The sequence below is a fragment of the Peromyscus leucopus genome, chromosome 1, assembly GCF_004664715.2.
Source record: "Peromyscus leucopus breed LL Stock chromosome 1, UCI_PerLeu_2.1, whole genome shotgun sequence".
Lineage (NCBI taxonomy): Eukaryota > Metazoa > Chordata > Mammalia > Rodentia > Cricetidae > Peromyscus > Peromyscus leucopus.
The window spans coordinates 107,122,306-107,139,879 of NC_051063.1; the positions used below are offsets into that span (position 1 = coordinate 107,122,306).

The 17,574-nt window shown below is 40.2% G+C and overlaps 1 protein-coding gene across 2 annotated transcripts in view; it reads right to left on the minus strand.

Moving 5' to 3' along the window:
* Positions 1–17,574, minus strand: part of Gdpd4 (glycerophosphodiester phosphodiesterase domain containing 4) — an 83,296-nt gene that overhangs the window by 53,032 nt on the left and 12,690 nt on the right. The window contains exons 2-5 of one of the 2 annotated variants that reach the window (XM_037197320.1): positions 16,861–17,060; positions 12,313–12,416; positions 6,202–6,295; positions 3,253–3,312 (exon numbers count right to left, since the gene is read on the minus strand). In XM_037197320.1, coding sequence (XP_037053215.1) covers positions 3,253–3,312; positions 6,202–6,295; positions 12,313–12,416; positions 16,861–17,049 — 447 coding nt within the window. In that variant the 5' untranslated portion in view covers positions 17,050–17,060. Of the gene's footprint in view, positions 1–3,252; positions 3,313–6,201; positions 6,296–12,312; positions 12,417–16,860; positions 17,064–17,574 lie in introns of both variants that reach the window. The other variant, XM_037197318.1, reaches the window with a different exon arrangement.

The window sequence follows — 17,574 nt, forward strand, 5'->3', positions numbered from 1 at the left end:
TACTACCATGGACCCTTGTCTTTTCAATCTATCTGTCTTGCAAGTGAGTCCTCAGTGAAGGGTGGCTCCAGTAACTCACCCTCATTTGTAAAGCCAAGATCTCAAATACATTAATGCAAAATTACTAGCCTATTAGGAAACCAAATGCATCACAACATAACAGCTGAACTGTTGAATTTATCTCTTATCCAACACCAAACTTTACAAATGATTTAAAGAATAGAAGCAATCATAAGGTACAAAAAAAACCACCCTATTTTCCCTTGGGGAAATCTGGTCATGTAAAATACAGCTACTCATGAAAGGTCTTTACTCTCCTGCATTTGTAAGGCATTCTGATTTTTGAGCTCAGACTGTGAGGTGAATTTTGAGCCAAGTGTATAGAAATGCTGCTTCACAGAAGGAGCCATTTTGTGTATGGCACGTCCTTATCTGTCACTCTTTAACTACACAACTCCAGAAGTCCTTCTGCCATCATAAAAACCTGCACATTCCAGGCTTATTTAAAGTAAAAGCACCTGAGTTACATTAAGTCTATCTTGTTAGAAAATGTCACAGAGACATCCCATTATTGCTAGCTAACTATACCTTAGGGGGAGGTTATAAGGAAGTCAAGTTATTAGCATATTTACAAGGAGTTCTGACTGATAACTGTAATCTGAAGTGCTCTCTGGGTATCCCTGGGTGATCAAGAGATTCTAGACCTGGTGCTAATCCTATCCCTTCTGGGTTATTCTGAAAAATGACGAAAGTAAACTCCCAGGCCCCTAAGAATCTCCCTTGTCAATAGAAGCGGACTCCACAGGCCTTGTTCTTGCTGATTTGAAGGCCTAACCAAAGGAGTTACCTTCCAAGGGAAGGTCACTTCCTTTCATAATCCCCCTCCATCTCTTCTCATTGTCCACAGATTCATAACTGCAAGTAGATCCCAAAATAATACAGGACAAGAAAGTTGAGAAAATAATGGCAAGATTTTATTAACTTGAATGAACAAAAATTCCATTGAAGATGTATAGGAATTAGTTTTAAGGATGATGCTAGACAAAAAGAAAGCATAATTTTAAACCAGTCTAACTTTACTAATAAGGAACATATATCGGAGATTTTAGTTTCAGAATACCAGAATCTAATATTAAACAACATTTTGTTGTCTGAAACTGATTCATTACATGTATCCAAAAGAGGTAGGGTAGAATAAAAAGCTCACTAAAACATAAGACTTAATTGGACACTAGCATCCTCTCTTTAGAGGCTAACAAAATAATGTCTTGTTGATTGTGTATGGAAAGGGTAAGATCTGTGGCTAGGATTTAGCTGAGAGCTTAAGTGTAGCTGTTCCTGACTGAAGATGGTAGCTGTGCTTAATGAAAGTGGGGTGCCAACAATTTCTTGGTCAAAGATTTAGTGAGAAGGGGTTGATGGACTGTGGTGGTAATCTAATTGTACTGAAATGTGATTTTGATTGTATGTTAATAAATAAAGTTGCCCGGGGGTCAGAGCTATTAGAGCCATAGCAAGAGTGTGGCAGTGGTGGCACACGCCTTTAATCCCATAGATCTCTGTGTGTTCAGGGATACAGCCAGCATTGGAGACATATGCCTTTAAGACCTAGGGGGCTGTACATTCAGACAGTGACGAGGCAGTCACATGTTTGGGTTTACAACCAATGAGAAGGCAGGACAAAATACTATAAATAGACGAACAGACAGGAAATAGGTCTCTTTCGGGAAGCTGGGACACTGCAGGCGGAAGGGTGAGATTTTAGCTCTGAGCTCTGACCTCTCGGCTTTCTCTTTTACATTGTTTCTGTGTTTCTTATTTAATAAGACGGTTGGATACATCAATAATGGACTAATAAGTTTCTTCCATCTTCTGGTGTTAATTCATAATAGTGTCCAAAGTCTTATTGATATTAGCAATAAGGCCTTTTCTTTCTTTCTTTCTTTCTTTCTTTCTTTCTTTCTTTCTTTCTTTCTTTCTTTCTTTCTTTCTTTCTTTCTTTCTTTCTCTCTCTCTCTCTTTCTTTCTTTTTTTTTCGAGACAGGGTTTCTCTGTGTAGTTTTGGTGCCTGTTCTGGAGCTCGCTCTGTAGACCAGGCTGTGAGTTTGGCCTCAAACTCACAGAGATCCACCTGGCTCTGCCTCCCAAGCACTGGGATTAAAGGTGTGCAGCATCACTGCCAAGCAATTCTTTTTTCTTTTCTATATACATTCTTCCCATGGAAGAGCTCATGATTTCAACTCCCATTTATTTTTAATAATACTTAAGTTTACACGTCCAATTTGAATTTCTCATATGAGTAAGAGGAGATTTAAGGATGCCACTCAAAAGACTTGACATGTTCCCAGTCTTGGAGAAACATTAGCATACAGTCACAACCATATTTGAGAAGGTCTATAAAAAGGGGGGTTATGCTACTTGAGCTTATCCAGCCCAAGTCAGAAAGTCCATGTTGCAAGTATGCTGTTGGTCCACAGAGAGTGGAATACGGTTGCCTGTTCTTGGGGACCAGGTATGAACTGTTTGAGAGAAGCCATGGTGGAATCACTTCAAAGGGATTCAAACCAAGGAAAGGTCAGTCAGATCTTAAAGAAGTTTCAGGGAATCATGAGAAAAGCAGGCACTGACCTGAAAAAATATGTCATCAGGGAAATGACTGCCCCTACTGCCCTCTCCACCATGCCAGGCATAAGCAAGTCAAGCCCAAATAGGAGAAGAAGAAGGTTTAGATCTGTAAGGTTGGAGATTGGGTTACTACAGTGAACTACAATTCTAATGACTGAAATGAAAATGCTATTGGGATGGAAAAGGATTGCAAAGGTGAGATTTGCCTAAGATTTCACTGGGACAGGAAGAACAGAGCGGGTGAGTATGACCAGAAAGAGGGGGGAGAAGAAGGAGGAGGAAGAAGGAGAAGGAGAAGAAATTTACTAATTTCAGTTAAAATTGCAACCCCCCCCCAAAAAAAAAAATAGCTGGGTGGTAGTGGCATGCGTCTTTAATCCCAGCACTCGGGAGGCAGAGCCAGGCTGATCTCTGTGAGTTCGAGGCTGGTCTACAGAGCGAGATCCAGGACAGGCACCAAGACTACACTGAGAAATCCTGTCTTGAAAAAAAAATTAAAATAAAAAAAATTGCACAAGCAGGTCTGTCCAGGGAACAATGAAAGAAGGCCAGGTGCATGAGCAGTACCGGATGCTGGGGAGCTCCCGCCATCCTGTGTACGGCCTCCTGTGAGGACTGAACACTTACCTTATGACACGGATGCAGATATAGTTCAATCCTTTCCCAGAGCAAAAAAGCCCCAATTAACTGCAAAGGAAAGAAGACAGGCAGTTGTTTTGAAGTGACTAAATCCTGCCCACAGCGGTTCAGTAGCTCTAGCGCCTTTTCACAACGGGCACCACTTTCACTTCCTGGGCTACTTTTTATTCTCCCTTGCCATGTTACTTCTCATCCTTTTTAGGCTCTTTTTCCCCATGCCACTGACCCTTGAAGCCAGTTCAAATGTCATTTCCTATCTGTAGCTTCCACCAACACCCTGGGAAGAATTCATTACTCTTTCCCCTGGGATCTCACAACCATTACCGCTGATGCTTCCTGAGTTCCTGCCATTTCCTTTCCCTGTGATGGACTTCATGCCTGCTATTACTTAGATTCACTTATAAGAGAACAGAGATTAAGAGCCAACTCTCCGAAGGGTCATTTAAAAGCTCTTTCCAAGGCTGGTGCTGATGTTGTGACTGTCATTAACATTGGTCTATGCTCAATACATTTGAGATCTAAGTCTAAGGCTACCAGTCTTCAAGTAGGTATGAACACAGAAACTGAGAACTTGAGTCCTCAGATGTTAGCATATTAATGTACAAAGCACTTACCTTTTACTACAATTATTTTGTGTACATGACTTTATTTTTTATTTAGCTCTATAAAAGTATCATTTTATTAAATATTATCATCCTCATTTGAAAATTAAAAAGCAACCAAGGCTTAGAAGAGGCATGTAACTTGACCAAGATTACTAAGTAAATAACCTTTTTTTTTCACTGCTGGGAACCAATGCTTGGGCTTTGCACAAGCATTCTCACCACTCAGTTTCACACTGAACTCTCAAAGTAAGAACTCAAAAAACAAAGCCAGGCCTCTCTCCTTTTTCACTGTTGTCCAAAAGAGGTAGGCTAAAGTAGAGCATCTGTTAAAACGGTGACGCTGCTGGACACTAGCATTCTCACACTGGAAGCTAACAATCCCATCTCCCACTAACTGTGTATATACATGGTACAATTCAGTGGCCCAGAATTTAGCCTAGAGCATACACTACATCTGCATCTTCCTCACTGAAAAGAAAGATTCTTAGCTGGTCTCTCTACCTTCACATCACAACTTCCAGAATGACTTTCCTAAAATGGAAACCCATGTTTACTGAGTTATCCTACTCTTACTTTCAAAGCCTTTTGAAATCTGTCACAAGTTGTGTCTCCCCATTAGGCTACATTACTCCCTTCCTAACAAAATGTCAAATCCATTTCTCTCTTGCTACTCTCTCACAATATGTTCTCTCAGTCCACAATGTTCCTTCACATTTCAGTCCCCCATGTCCAAACCCATGATCTATTCAAGATCCCAATCCCATGCTGCTATTGTGTGTGTGTGTGTGTGTGTCTGTGTCTGTGTGTGTGTCTGTGTGTGTGTCTGTGTATCTGTGTGTGTACTTGTCAGTATGGATGTGTGCACATGTGGTCATGTGTATGCATGCATATACACATGCTCATGGACCACTTTTATCTTTGGATAAAGGTCTCTCACTGGACCTAAGCTCATTGCTTCAGCTAAGCTATCTGGTCAATGAGCTTCAGGGACTTCGCTCTCACTGCGCCGTCTCCACTGCAGCACTGAGTTTGATTCTGGATATCTGAACTCAGGTCCCTATGCTCACACAGCAGACACTTTCCTGACTGAGCTGTGTCCCCAGCCCTCCAAGTCTACCCCTTCTCAGAAGTTTTATTTGGTATTTTTGCTGGCAGTTAGCTCTTCCTTCTCAGAACCCTGACAAGCTTCATTCAGGAATTGATAGTGATAATTACAAAGTTCCATCTGTAGTAGTGACTTCCCCTGTGATTCCAAACACCAAATGAAGAAGCAATCACAGCTTTATCTTTCATCAGTCTGTAATTACTTTTCATGGTCAGTTTGATTAGATTTAGAATCACCATGGAAAGAGTTGTTACACAAAGGTCTAACTTAGGAAGGAAGATCCACTCTGAATGTGGGCAGCAACATTCCATGGGCCGAGGCCCCACACTGAATAAAAAGGACAGCTGAGCTGAGGTGAGCGTCTCTCCTGACTTCCTGACTGTGATTCAATGGGACAGATGCCTCCTACATTTGCCTCTTGCCACTATTCCTTCTCAAAAGGCTACGTTCTCTCGAACTGTAACAAATAAACCTTACCTCAAGTTGCATTTGTCGGGTATATTGTCCCAGCAATGAGAATGGAATGAATACATTACCTTTATCGAGAGCTCAACATGAAGACAGAAACTACATGCTTTAGTTTTATTGATTTTTACATAATCAGTACTCATTACAATGTTCTCATAATAATTAATACATTTTTAGAAGAAAAACATTGCAATTGGCAACATATTCAAGGGCTGGACTCTTGTGTGTCAGAGAGGAAATCAGTGGAAACACAGAATTATGAAATCAAAGTAAGCACAAAGTTTTAAGCTAAAGCTATCTTTCTTTAGTTTCTCCATTTCCATGGATCTTTCTGTCACATGTATTTTTCATGCAAAATGACTCTACCATGTCTGCAACAGAAACAGGGTCATACACAAATAATTTGCAACTGAGCTAAGTGACTAGCATTTGCATAGTAAAACTGGTTTAATGTATAAGTCTCAGACTGTGGGTGTAATGCTATGGGTGTTTAAATGATAATATTTAGTGAACCAATGGATAGAGTATGAAATGAGGGAAATAAAAAAAGCGTGCTCTGTCACCTTCTCAAAGGACCGACTTGATTAGACACATCCTCTAAACAGCATAAATCTCTTTCAGCCATTGCTTCTGCATAAAACTGAAGCAGTTAACTCTGACTTTACTAATATCAAAGACTCCAGATAGATACAGTAGCACAGGAGGGAGCAACCCATGAGGCTGCTCAAGAAATGAAAAATGAGAAGCATCATCACTCACCAAAAGCAAGGAAGTGTAGGCAGTCAGGATCCCAGCTGTACTCAACATAATAATAGACCAAAAGAACCAGCGTTTTGTCCCTAGATAAACAACCCTGAAAAAAATGTTTCAATGCTTAAAATATAGTAGGAATCAGTAATAGTATCTACGTTAAGGGTAGAGACAAGAACAGACTAAATGAGGTGTTAAAAAAAATGGAGGGACAAGAAGAGAAGCATTTTGTGAACAGATCTGTGAGTGCTTTGGGGATTTTTTTATTTTAATTTTGTACTCTAAGCAACCAGCAATATTAATGTACCCTCTATAAGTGGAGAGATGTTATAAAGTTATTTATAATATATATCCAAATTTATATCATCTTCAATAAACAATGTGATGTGGAAATTCAGCACTATCAAAAAAAAAAAGGGGGGGAATCATCCCCTAAATTCATTACAACAGTATGACCACTTGTTTCTATCTCTCAAGCTCCTTGTTCAGGTACACATATGCCTTCTTACATAACTGCACTCATAACCACCATGTCAATTGCTCTTATGTGTATGAGATCTATGTCCTAAGCATTCTGCTCCTAAAGTACCATCTGTGGGAAAACTACTTCTGTGACTCATTAGGGAGACAATGTTATATTTGTCTAGGCTTTCTATGTCAAAGAATCTATACTTCTCATTTTAAGAAAACAGAAATGACCTCCTTTCCACTCAGAACCTAGAGAAATACTTTAAAGAAATAAAATATGTAGCATGAGCATATAATCACATTAAAAATAATAAAGGAAATGCTCATTTGGTAGGGTTTATAAGACACACCAAGAAGAAATAGACAAGTAACACTTATAGTAAGAAGCTTCTCAGGTAAAGATGCTATGAGGGAAGGGCACTCTGAAAAGGGGAGCTCAGGTAAGGAGGTGGGGATGTAGCTCAGTGGTAACTATGTGTCCATCATATGAGGGCCTGGGTCTGATATATACTCTCAGAGGGTGGGTGGAGGTAAAAAATGGACCCAATGAAGCTTTCAAAATAGATGAAACTGTGCCTAACAAGACACAATTAATAGAACAATCAGAAAAGATTCAGAAAAATATATCTAAGATCCACGACTGGTGAGATGACTCTGTGCGTAAAGGTGCTGGTCACCAGACATGAGTTTGACCCCTGGAACCCCTTTGGTGGAAGAAGAGAACTGATTTCTGCAGGCTGTCCTCTCACATCCACACATGCACTGTGATACATGCACACACACATGCACACACACACAAACACACACAAATAAATAAATAAATAAATATTTTTTTAAAGTTTTAAAAATTGATTTTCAGAGAAGACGTGGATTTACAGAACAAAAATAGTATCACTTAAGAAAAGCCTATGCCATGTAATTAAATAATCAAATAGACCTTGAAAAAAAGTTGAAATAAAAAAGATCAAAGATGACCTTAATAGTGGTTTACAAGAAGCCAAATTATTACTCAAACAGTAATCAAATGCTGATATTGACTGTTTCCAAGTGACAAAGAAAACTTAATTGATATTTAATGGGGTATCTTTCTTCATAATCATTTTGCTAATTATATTATTTATTTTTATTTCTTTTTAACACAAAAAGCTGTCTTTAAGGTATTTGATTACTTTTGAGTATCACTACCCACTTGACTGAGCAAGTGCAGGGGCTGCTCTCACACTAGACCAGTGCAGGGGCTGCTCTCACACAGACAAGTGCAGGGGCTACTCTCACACAGACAAGTGTAGGAGCTGCTCTCACACTAGACCAGTGCAGGGGCTGCTCTCACACAGACAAGTGCAGGGGCTACTCTCACACAGACAAGTGTAGGAGCTGCTCTCACACTAGACCAGTGCAGGGGCTGCTCTCACACAGACAAGTGCAGGAGCTGCTCTCACACAGACAAGTGCAGGAGCTGCTCTCTCATAGACAAGTGCAGGGGCTGCTCTCACACAGACAAGTGCAGGGGCTGCTCTCACACAGACAAGTGCAGGAGCTGCTCTCACACAGACAAGTGCAGGGGCTGCTCTCACACAGACAAGTGCAGGGGCTGCTCTCACACAGACAAGTGCAGGGGCTGCTCTCACACAGACAAGTGCAGGAGCTGCTCTCTCATAGACAAGTGCAGGGGCTGCTCTCACACAGACAAGTGCAGGGGCTGCTCTCATCTCTGCCATGGATGAACCAGAGGAAAGGCAGAACAGGGGTCTTTCTCCCTCTTCTACCCCTTCTGTCTCTGTCATCTGTGCTCACTCTTCATAAAGGTGGTGGCAGGACAAAAGGAGGCAGCATTTAGAACGAAGAGAAGCTTGCTTATGTGACTGCTTATACACAATGGAACCTGAAAAGGGAAGTCTCTCTTCTTGGCCACCACTTCTTCAAACTGGGACTACATAATGCTGATGACTGCACAGTGGGCTCGTTCTACATGGATTGACCCAATTTAAGCTGTTGCTTCCTACTTATGTTTTCTGAGAAGTTTTTGACTGCACTGGAGAGTTGCAGTCTGAGGAAAATGTGAGTCTTCTTTTTGAAAATATTCTTTATATGTATTTATTTTGTGGGAGCAGGAGGTACATGTCACATCTTGCATGTGGCATTCCAAAGATAATCTGTGGGAGTCAGTTCTTTCCATACATTGTGTGGGATTCAGGGATCAAATTTATGTTGTCAGCCTTGGTGACAAGTACTTTACCTGTTGATCCATCTTGCCTGCCCCATATGAGTCTCCTAAAATAATCTGAATAGCATTCTATATGCAGCCTCATTAAACACCAACCTTTCATCTAAAAATCTTGTACTCAAGTGAACATACCCCCCCACATATATACACAAACACCCATAAACATAATTTTAAAAAATAAATATTTTTAAAATAAAAGATTGTACTTTCCTAGAACTGCTGTACTGCTGTGGATATGTTCTGTGTAGATTCATTCAAGGAAACAGAACCACTATGAGTGGTCCAGAAGAAAATGTATTATAGGGATTGTACCTCCTAGTTATGGGAACACAGAGGGATCTGCATGGGAGGTTGTTGCCCTGTGTTTGTTGTTAGGTTTCACTTGAGTCACTATTAGTCAGACAGGGCAGTCAGGAAGAAAACCATGAAATGAGAAGACTAAAACCAAACTAGAGGGCTGGAGAAATGGCTCAGTGGTTAAGAGCACTGACTGCTCTTCTAGAGGTCCTGAGTTCAATTCCCAGCAACCACATGGTGGCTCACAACCATGTGCAATGAGATCTGGTGCCCTCTTCTGGCTTGCAAGGACACACACAGGCAGAACACTGTATATATAATAAATATATAAATCTTTAAAAAAAAACAACAAACAAACAAACAAACTAGAACTTCCTCAGATGTACTGGAACCCTTAAGAACAAATGCAAAGCCATGACTTACTTACCACCTCGAGCTTTGACAGCATGAGCAACCCAAAGAATCTTCACCACAAAGTTGTATAAAAACTCATACAACACTCAGACAAGTTATAGAAGGTCTGGGCAAAGGAAAGGGAGTGGCAAATCTCAGCATTCCACATATCAACAAGGTATACAGATCGGTGCATATTAGTGATGCCAACCTTCGAAACAGAAAACTGGCTGTTGCCTCACATCTGCCTTCCAAACCATATGCCAATGACTTCTGAAACTGAAACTGTACAGTGAAGAGAAATTAAGGTACAGTTTAAACAAGTTGACAATAGGAAGTCTCTACCAATAGCAAACTGCAAATTAAAGAAGCAAAGCAAGCTTGAAGCAGAAAGAAAACCACACATGCATATCATCATAAAATTGCAGGAAGCAAAGAAAGGGAAACTCTGAAAGCCAGACAGATTTTTCAAGGGCAGATGGAGTTCAAGAGACCATAGGCAGACAGCATACTTCTCAACATAGACAAAGCAAGAGACAGCAGAGCAAGTGAATCACTGTGCTAAAAGAAAAACTGCAAATTAGGATTCTAAGCCTGTCTAAGATACTCTTCAAGGATAAAGATGAAACACAGCCATCTTCAAAAAAAATAGGAACTTCCAGAAATAGTCCCCAGAAGATTCTTATTAAAGGAAATTCAAGGTCTTTATGTGTGTCACCATCATACAACTTTTGCTGTGCTTAGCTAAAGGACTTTGATCCCACTCAAGGGGTGGGGAAAAGCAAAAAACAAAACAAAACAAAAACAAAAAACAAAAAAAATCCTGTGACTATTAGACATTTTACAGCCTTAGTCCTCTATAGATCTCAATGCCAGATATGTTAAAATCCCTACACAGAACAATTGAAATACATGTGCTGAAGAATAATTCAGAACTATTCATAATAAAGATTGTGTAGAAACTGATAAAACTTATTGAACATGCTCAAAGCATAAAAAGTACAAAGGAAAAAACATTTCTAAAGAGAATCTATTTTTTTAAAAAACTGCTTTGAAACACAATGACTCAAATTAAAACAAAATTACTCCATTAAGAAGACTTTTTTTATGTCATCAAAACTGGGATATTTAATGCTGCCATTGGTAGCCTAAAACAGTTAACTGTCATTTTCCTCTGCTGTAAGCGGAACTGGCCATAACCTTTTGAGAAAGTACTTTAGCAAAAGCCAGAACTGATTTTAAATGTTCATTCTTCTTAACTTAATGCCACTTGTATTAATCTATTCTGAGGAACAATAGTCAAAATATGAAGACATCACTGTATCATTATCTTATCAAGACATGAATATTAAAAATGTTCAGCCTAGCCACAAACAAACAAGCAAACAAAAAGCCATGGCTAATTAGCCATGATGGCAGAGACTTGTAATCCCAGCACTTAGAAAGTGGGAAAGGAGACAATGAGGCCAGCCTGAACTTTATAGCAAGACTCTGTCCCTGCCCTACCACCTGCCACATACAGAAAGCAAAGTTCATGCATCTTCATGCATATTTTGAAATCATTTAAAATAATATTCAACATTAGTCTTAATAGTTTATTGAATATTTATGATTATTTTATGTAACAAGACAAAGCAAAGTTATAAAAATAGTATAAACCTAACAATATAAAATAAGCACAGGAAAAAGCTGGGTTGTGACTGTCACTTGAAAATGTGACTAGATATTTTCCAATTTTCTGCATTTAAAAAATTATTACAGCCTAATCCCAGCACTCGGGAGGCAGAGCCAGGTGGATCTCTGTGAGTTCGAGGTCAGCCTGGTCTACAGAGTGAGTTCCAGAACAGGCACCAAAACTACACAGAAAAACCCTGTCTCGAGAAACCAAGGGAAAAAAATTATTACAGTCTATTCATTGTGCAGATATGTTCTCATGTGTGAGGTCAGAGGACATCAGTCCTCTCTCTCCACCAAGAATCCCCATGATTCTTGAGGATCGAACTCAGACCATCAGGATCTGTGGGAGATGCCTTTACCCACTGAGCATCTCTCCAGCCCTAGTTTTCTTCCTTTTTTTTAACATTTAAAATAACCAACTAGATTTAACTTTTATAAATAAAAATAAATTGCATTTCATCAAGGAGAAAAAAGGAAGCCACATACCTAAACATGCAAACACCAAGTAAAAGATAATGTTTACAACAATGTTGGAAGGCATTAGGCCAGAAAAGCTGAGCTGTCTGAGAGCGGTCGGGGAGTAGTTTAGCCATGAAAAGGAGCTGACAAGGAATATGTGTCCTTCTGTTCAGAGTTCCTAGGGAGCCCTAAAGACAAAAGAAGGATGCAAAGGCTGTAGGAAAAGCAGAGAAAGCAGGGCTGAGGGCCATAAATCATGCAGAACAAGAAGTCTGGGCATCATCAACCAGACAAAGAGACTCCAGAATAAAGAGGACAGAGAACCCTTCTCTGAGAGCTGAGGATGTTGGAAGCACAGAGAAAGCTGCGAACACCATTTGGTCTGCAGTGTGTGACTTAGCATGGGTGGAAGGGAAGTGTAAGTTTGGGTGCTGAACATTTGACTATTGCCCTAGAGTTACACCTCTTATCCACAAGCTGTTCCGCAAAATCCACTTGTGTCCACCCTACTAAACCATCAGATCTTTTCAACCTGGAAGAACCCAAGTGACTATCCAACAAAGGAGCCCATATACCAATAGAAGTCCAGAAATTGAACTCACCAGTCAAAGCCGTTGTATTCATTGGAGGTTTCTGCCCACACGAACAGAAAAATCGCAGACAAGACGAATGCAATTATCAGGCACAGATAAGAAAATTGCTCTTTCTGGAAAGAGAAAGAAATCTAACTCAGCTCCATTTGTCCATATTATCTCAATAATTCTTGTCTACATTTGCCAACGGCCAGTATAGTTCTGGTGTTGGACATTACCCTCCCTAGGCTAGAATAATCTGAGGTTTTATAAGGAGTAGGAATAAAAACTAAGATTGCAAACATACATAGAAAGGGCATCCTGACAAGCTGAAGAGACCTTGTGGGCCCTGAGGCAGCAAACCACTACCAGGAGTGCAGTTAGGTGATGAGCACAGGAGCTGACTCAGTCTTGTACACCATTCCTACACAAAACCCGAGTGGACCTTTAAAAGCATGTTAGCAAATAATGTCTCTGCACTTCTTAAACCCTCCCAGAGCCTCCTCGGCTATTATATCACCCCCATCGAAAGAGCCTTCCGTAGCCCACAAGATTGTATAGGATTAGCCCTAACCCATCCCCCACCTCACATCTTCTCAAACTGACTTCCTTTCCAGAGGTCTGCCACACTAGCTGCTTTCTGTAACATATCAAATGTCATCCCTACTCTGAAGCCAGGTACTTATAGGTCTGCCTAGAGTGCATTTGTCCCAACACAAGGCTGGCTCTATCCATTTGGAGATAGAGCAAAGGACTTGTTTTTCATAGGTCTCTAACCACTCCCTTTTCCCAGTTTCTAATATATTTTCCTACTTTATCTTCAAAGATCTTATTATTATTTGAAAGCATTTCTTCATCTATTATTTATTGTATAACTTATCCCACTGGAATTTAAGCTACTGGAGGCCAGAGGAAGACTTCAGCTGTCTTGGCTACTGTGGTATATGTATCTGATAAGCTTAATATCTTTCTGCTAAGTAAATCTGTTTCTATTCTTTTAATCTCATCACAACTCTGGCTTGACATTTTTCAAGGCTTACTCTCTGTTTATAGGATAAAGCTCAATTTTTTTAGTCTAATGTAAAGATGTTATAATTTCATTTAAATTTTGTTTTCTGATCCTAATTATTATTTATATAATGTCCCTAAATTCAGCATTGGAAATCTAATTTTCCTTAAACATACCATTGTGCTTTTCTGTATTTAGATTTTTGGCTAAACATACACACACACACACACACACACACACACACACACACACACACACACACTGAATCCTCTTCTATGTATTTATTTCTGTTTATCACTTTTCCAAATTGTAGCTGAAGAGTTTCTCTCCAGGTCCCGCCAAGCCCCCCGTAGTCTTGGGGTCCATGGGTCTGGACAAGACTGGAGAAAACACCAGCTACACCAAATCAGTGACCCTAAGAACACTACAGTAATAATATCCATCAAGTAGTAACTGTGTATCATGTGCAATTCAAAGTATATTCTACATAATATCTCTTCTATTCTCATAGCAACTCCTGTGGTGGGTTTTGCTGTTAATGTCTCCCTTATTCTAATAAGGATTCTGAAACACAGAGATATTAAGTGGTTTGCCTAAGCTCTTATAACAATGGGTCACTAATTTAGGGATGGTCAGTAGCAAAGCCATAAATTGAATCTAGTGGTCTTTCCCTTTATGTTATACTCCATCTGAGTAGAAAGGGGACTTGAAAATTATCTAGGGACTTTATTAATTCAATTTTCTAGCTACAGAGAGACTCTGGTATATTACATAACCATAAGTTACAGTTACAATTACAACTCATACATACTCCAAAGTTCTGGTCCAGTGTTTTTACCATTACACTAGACTGTCCTAAATGCTACCCTTTTCAATACAGCTTTCCTTTATATTTTACTCCATATCCTTTGTGGATATCAAGTGATTGTAACCTCATCCCCAAGTGATGAATAATCTGTCAGATCTACCCTCTGTCTCCATCCACCCACATCTCTTCTCTGGAGCACTGCCACGGTCTTCCCTTTGAACACAGAGGCTTTCCTGCATTGGCCCTTCTCATGTATCCTCCATACACTCAAATAACCATTCCAAAACATAGCCCAGGTCATATCATTAAAGTATTCCCCCTACTCTGGTGATAGAGATCAAATCCAGGGCTCCATACATGCTAAGCATATGCTCTACCACTGAGTCATATCCCCAGCCCTCTTCAGGTATTCTTTACTTCCTATATAACAGGGGTAAGTTCTTAAAACCACATTATCTGACCCATTAATCTCCAACTTCATTTCTCAGCACTTCTCTATTCATTTCTGCTCCCCATAAAACAAACCTACCAATCACACACTCTCTGTTCACTTGGACTCCTCTACTATCATTTCCCATACCACCTCCAATTGTTTACCTAGCTAATTCTCAATCACCTTTCATGGTCTTTGGCCTCTCCCTGACTATACACCAGTGTGTACACACATACACTTGTTGCTATGCTAGAATGTGAATGTATTTAATTTCCCCAGCACAACTTGAGTTCTTTAAGAGTAGCATACCTGAAGCACATTTGTGACTAGCATAAAAGCCAAATATCTGGGCATGGAAAGTATAAGGGACAGAAGAACATTCTTGATTACTCCAGGAAAGCCTCCCATTACCTACATTTTTTCACATATAGCTACTCAAACAAGACATAAGAAATAAAAAATCCAGGACTGGAGATGTATGTAGCTCAGTGATAGAGTACTTGCCTAGTATGTGCAAGGCCTTAGTTCACAATCATCAAAATCCCAAAGACAGACAGTTAGGTAGATACATACATACATACATACATACATACATACAAAATAAAATACAAAACAAGAAATTAGAGATCTAATTAATGAAATTCTTAGACCTTAGCTGAACTATGTTTAACAATCAAGTGAAGGTGCATGATTTGTCCCTCTTTTTGCTGAAGTGTGCTCATCATTTGATCTCTTATACCACATTGCTAACCAGAGGGTTCCATGACATACCACTAAGAGAAACAAAGAGACTTTTTGTTAGATTATGCTTCATGCTACCACCCACATTCACTAGAGCTCTATGTTAGTGAAAATCAAGGACTTACTTAGCCAGGAATAAAGAACATCTTGTTTCCTACTTATTAGGTTCCCTACCTCCCGCCCCACCCCTGCCACCAAGGAATATACTTTCCCCTTGGAAACTGACAGAGACTAGAAAATTAAAGATTTAGGGAGCTGGTGAGATCACTTAGTGAGTAAGGATGTCTGATGACCTCAGGTCAATCCCTGGAGCCTACATGGTGGAAGGACAAACCCAACTCCTGTAAGTTCTGATCACCACATTACACACACACACACACACACACACACACACACACACACACACACACACGCTCGCGCGCAAATTTAAGATTGAGACAAGGATTGCCACTAATGAAATTTTTAAAATGAAAATTAAAGATTTGAGAATTGTGATATTTTATTTGTACTGAAATGTGATTTTATTTGTATGATAATAAATAAAGTTGCCTGGGGGTCAGAGCTAATAGTAAGCCACAGCGGAGCTGGGCATTCATGGTGCACACCTTTAATCCCAGCACTTGGTAGGCAGAGCTAGGTAGATCTCTGTGTGGTCAAGGACACAGCCAGCATGGAGACACATGCCTTTAATCTCAATACCAACCATAGAAGACCTGTAGGTCTGTACAGACAGGCAGTGACGAGGCAGTCATGTGGTTGGGTTTACAACCAATGAGAAGGCAGAACAGAAAGTCTATATAAAGACAAACATACAGGACGTAGGGCTCTCTTGGCTGAAGAGGATCGCTGAAGCAGGAAGGGTAAGGCTCTTAGCTCTGACCTCTTGGGCTTTTATCTTTACATTGGCTCTGTGTTTCTTATTTAATAAGACGGTTACTTCTACATTTGAGCATTCTTGTAATTTCCTATGAACATCTAGTTGCATCCAAGTCTTCAAAATTCAATAAATGTAAAAGTGAATGAAAGATGAACGAGCAAATGAATGAATGAATGAATGAATAATGTAACAAAAAAGCGTGGAAAAGACAAAAGAAAGAAAATAAAATTGAGGGGCTGGCCAGGTGCATTGGCACATGGCTATAATCCCAGAACTTCAGAGGTGGAGACAGAAGGATCAGGAGTTCAAGGTCTGGCTCATTTATATAGTAAGTTCAAGGTCAGTCTGGGCTACAAGAGACCCTGCTTTAAAACACTGGGGAGCAGGGAAGGAAGCAAACAGGAAACAAACAAAAGGGCCTTCAGTGTGGCTCAGCATTGCAGCCCTTGCCTAGCATGCAAAAGATCCTCAGTTTATCTCCTGTAAAACAAAAGAAGGAAGAAGGGAAAGGGGGAAGAGGAGGAGGCAGGGAGGAAGAGGAAGGCAGCAAGTATGTTTAACTCTGGCTCTAGACTTGTCACGGTACTTTGACAGGAAAACTGGAGCTTAGGGCACCTGACTTGGAAATTCCAGTGAGTACTCCAGTGCTTGGGGACCCACCCACACCCACAGCTAAGAAAGTGTAGTCTAGCTCCTTTCCGTCTCTGTACCCAGGAGCAGCAACAGGATCCAAGTTCAGCTGTCTCCCACTCTCTGTACTGCCAGTGGCAGCTGTAGCAGCCAGTCAGGAAGGTGATGTAGCATTTGCGGTTGAAGTAGCGTTCTAGCCACGGACTGGGGTTCTCATCTGAGTTTCCCGTCTTCTTGTTCCCAGACTCAGCTAGGATGTCCTCATGCATGATTCACCGTTCTGCTGGAAGGACAAAGAAAATAATCAGAACCTAGTGTAGCCTCTGTTCATTTACTCTAGCCTGCCATCTACAGACAATTCTATCAATGAGAGACAGCTAAGAAAATTCATTTACAATCAAGGATGAAATGTGGGATTCCGAGAAGAGGACTAAAAACTGCACCCAAGCTTTCTGACTAATTTGCTGAACACTGCAGCCCTGCACCACCTAGGCATAGCTCTCTTGCTTCTGAAATGAGATCGTATTTCTATCCTAGGGCACTAAAGGTGCTCAAAGCAGCAAATTACATAGTATCTAACTGCAGTGTTCTCTTGAGATAACCCAGGATGCTAAAGGCATAGGTGAATACAGGAAAAATGCCATCCTCAACGAATATGTGATTCAAACCCCTCCTCTGCCCCTTTCCTTTCTTATTCTCTGTCTTAGTTGGAGTTAATATTGCTGTTATAACATACCATGACCTAAAGCAACTTGGGGAGGAAGGGGTTCATTTCCCTCACAGTATAACATATA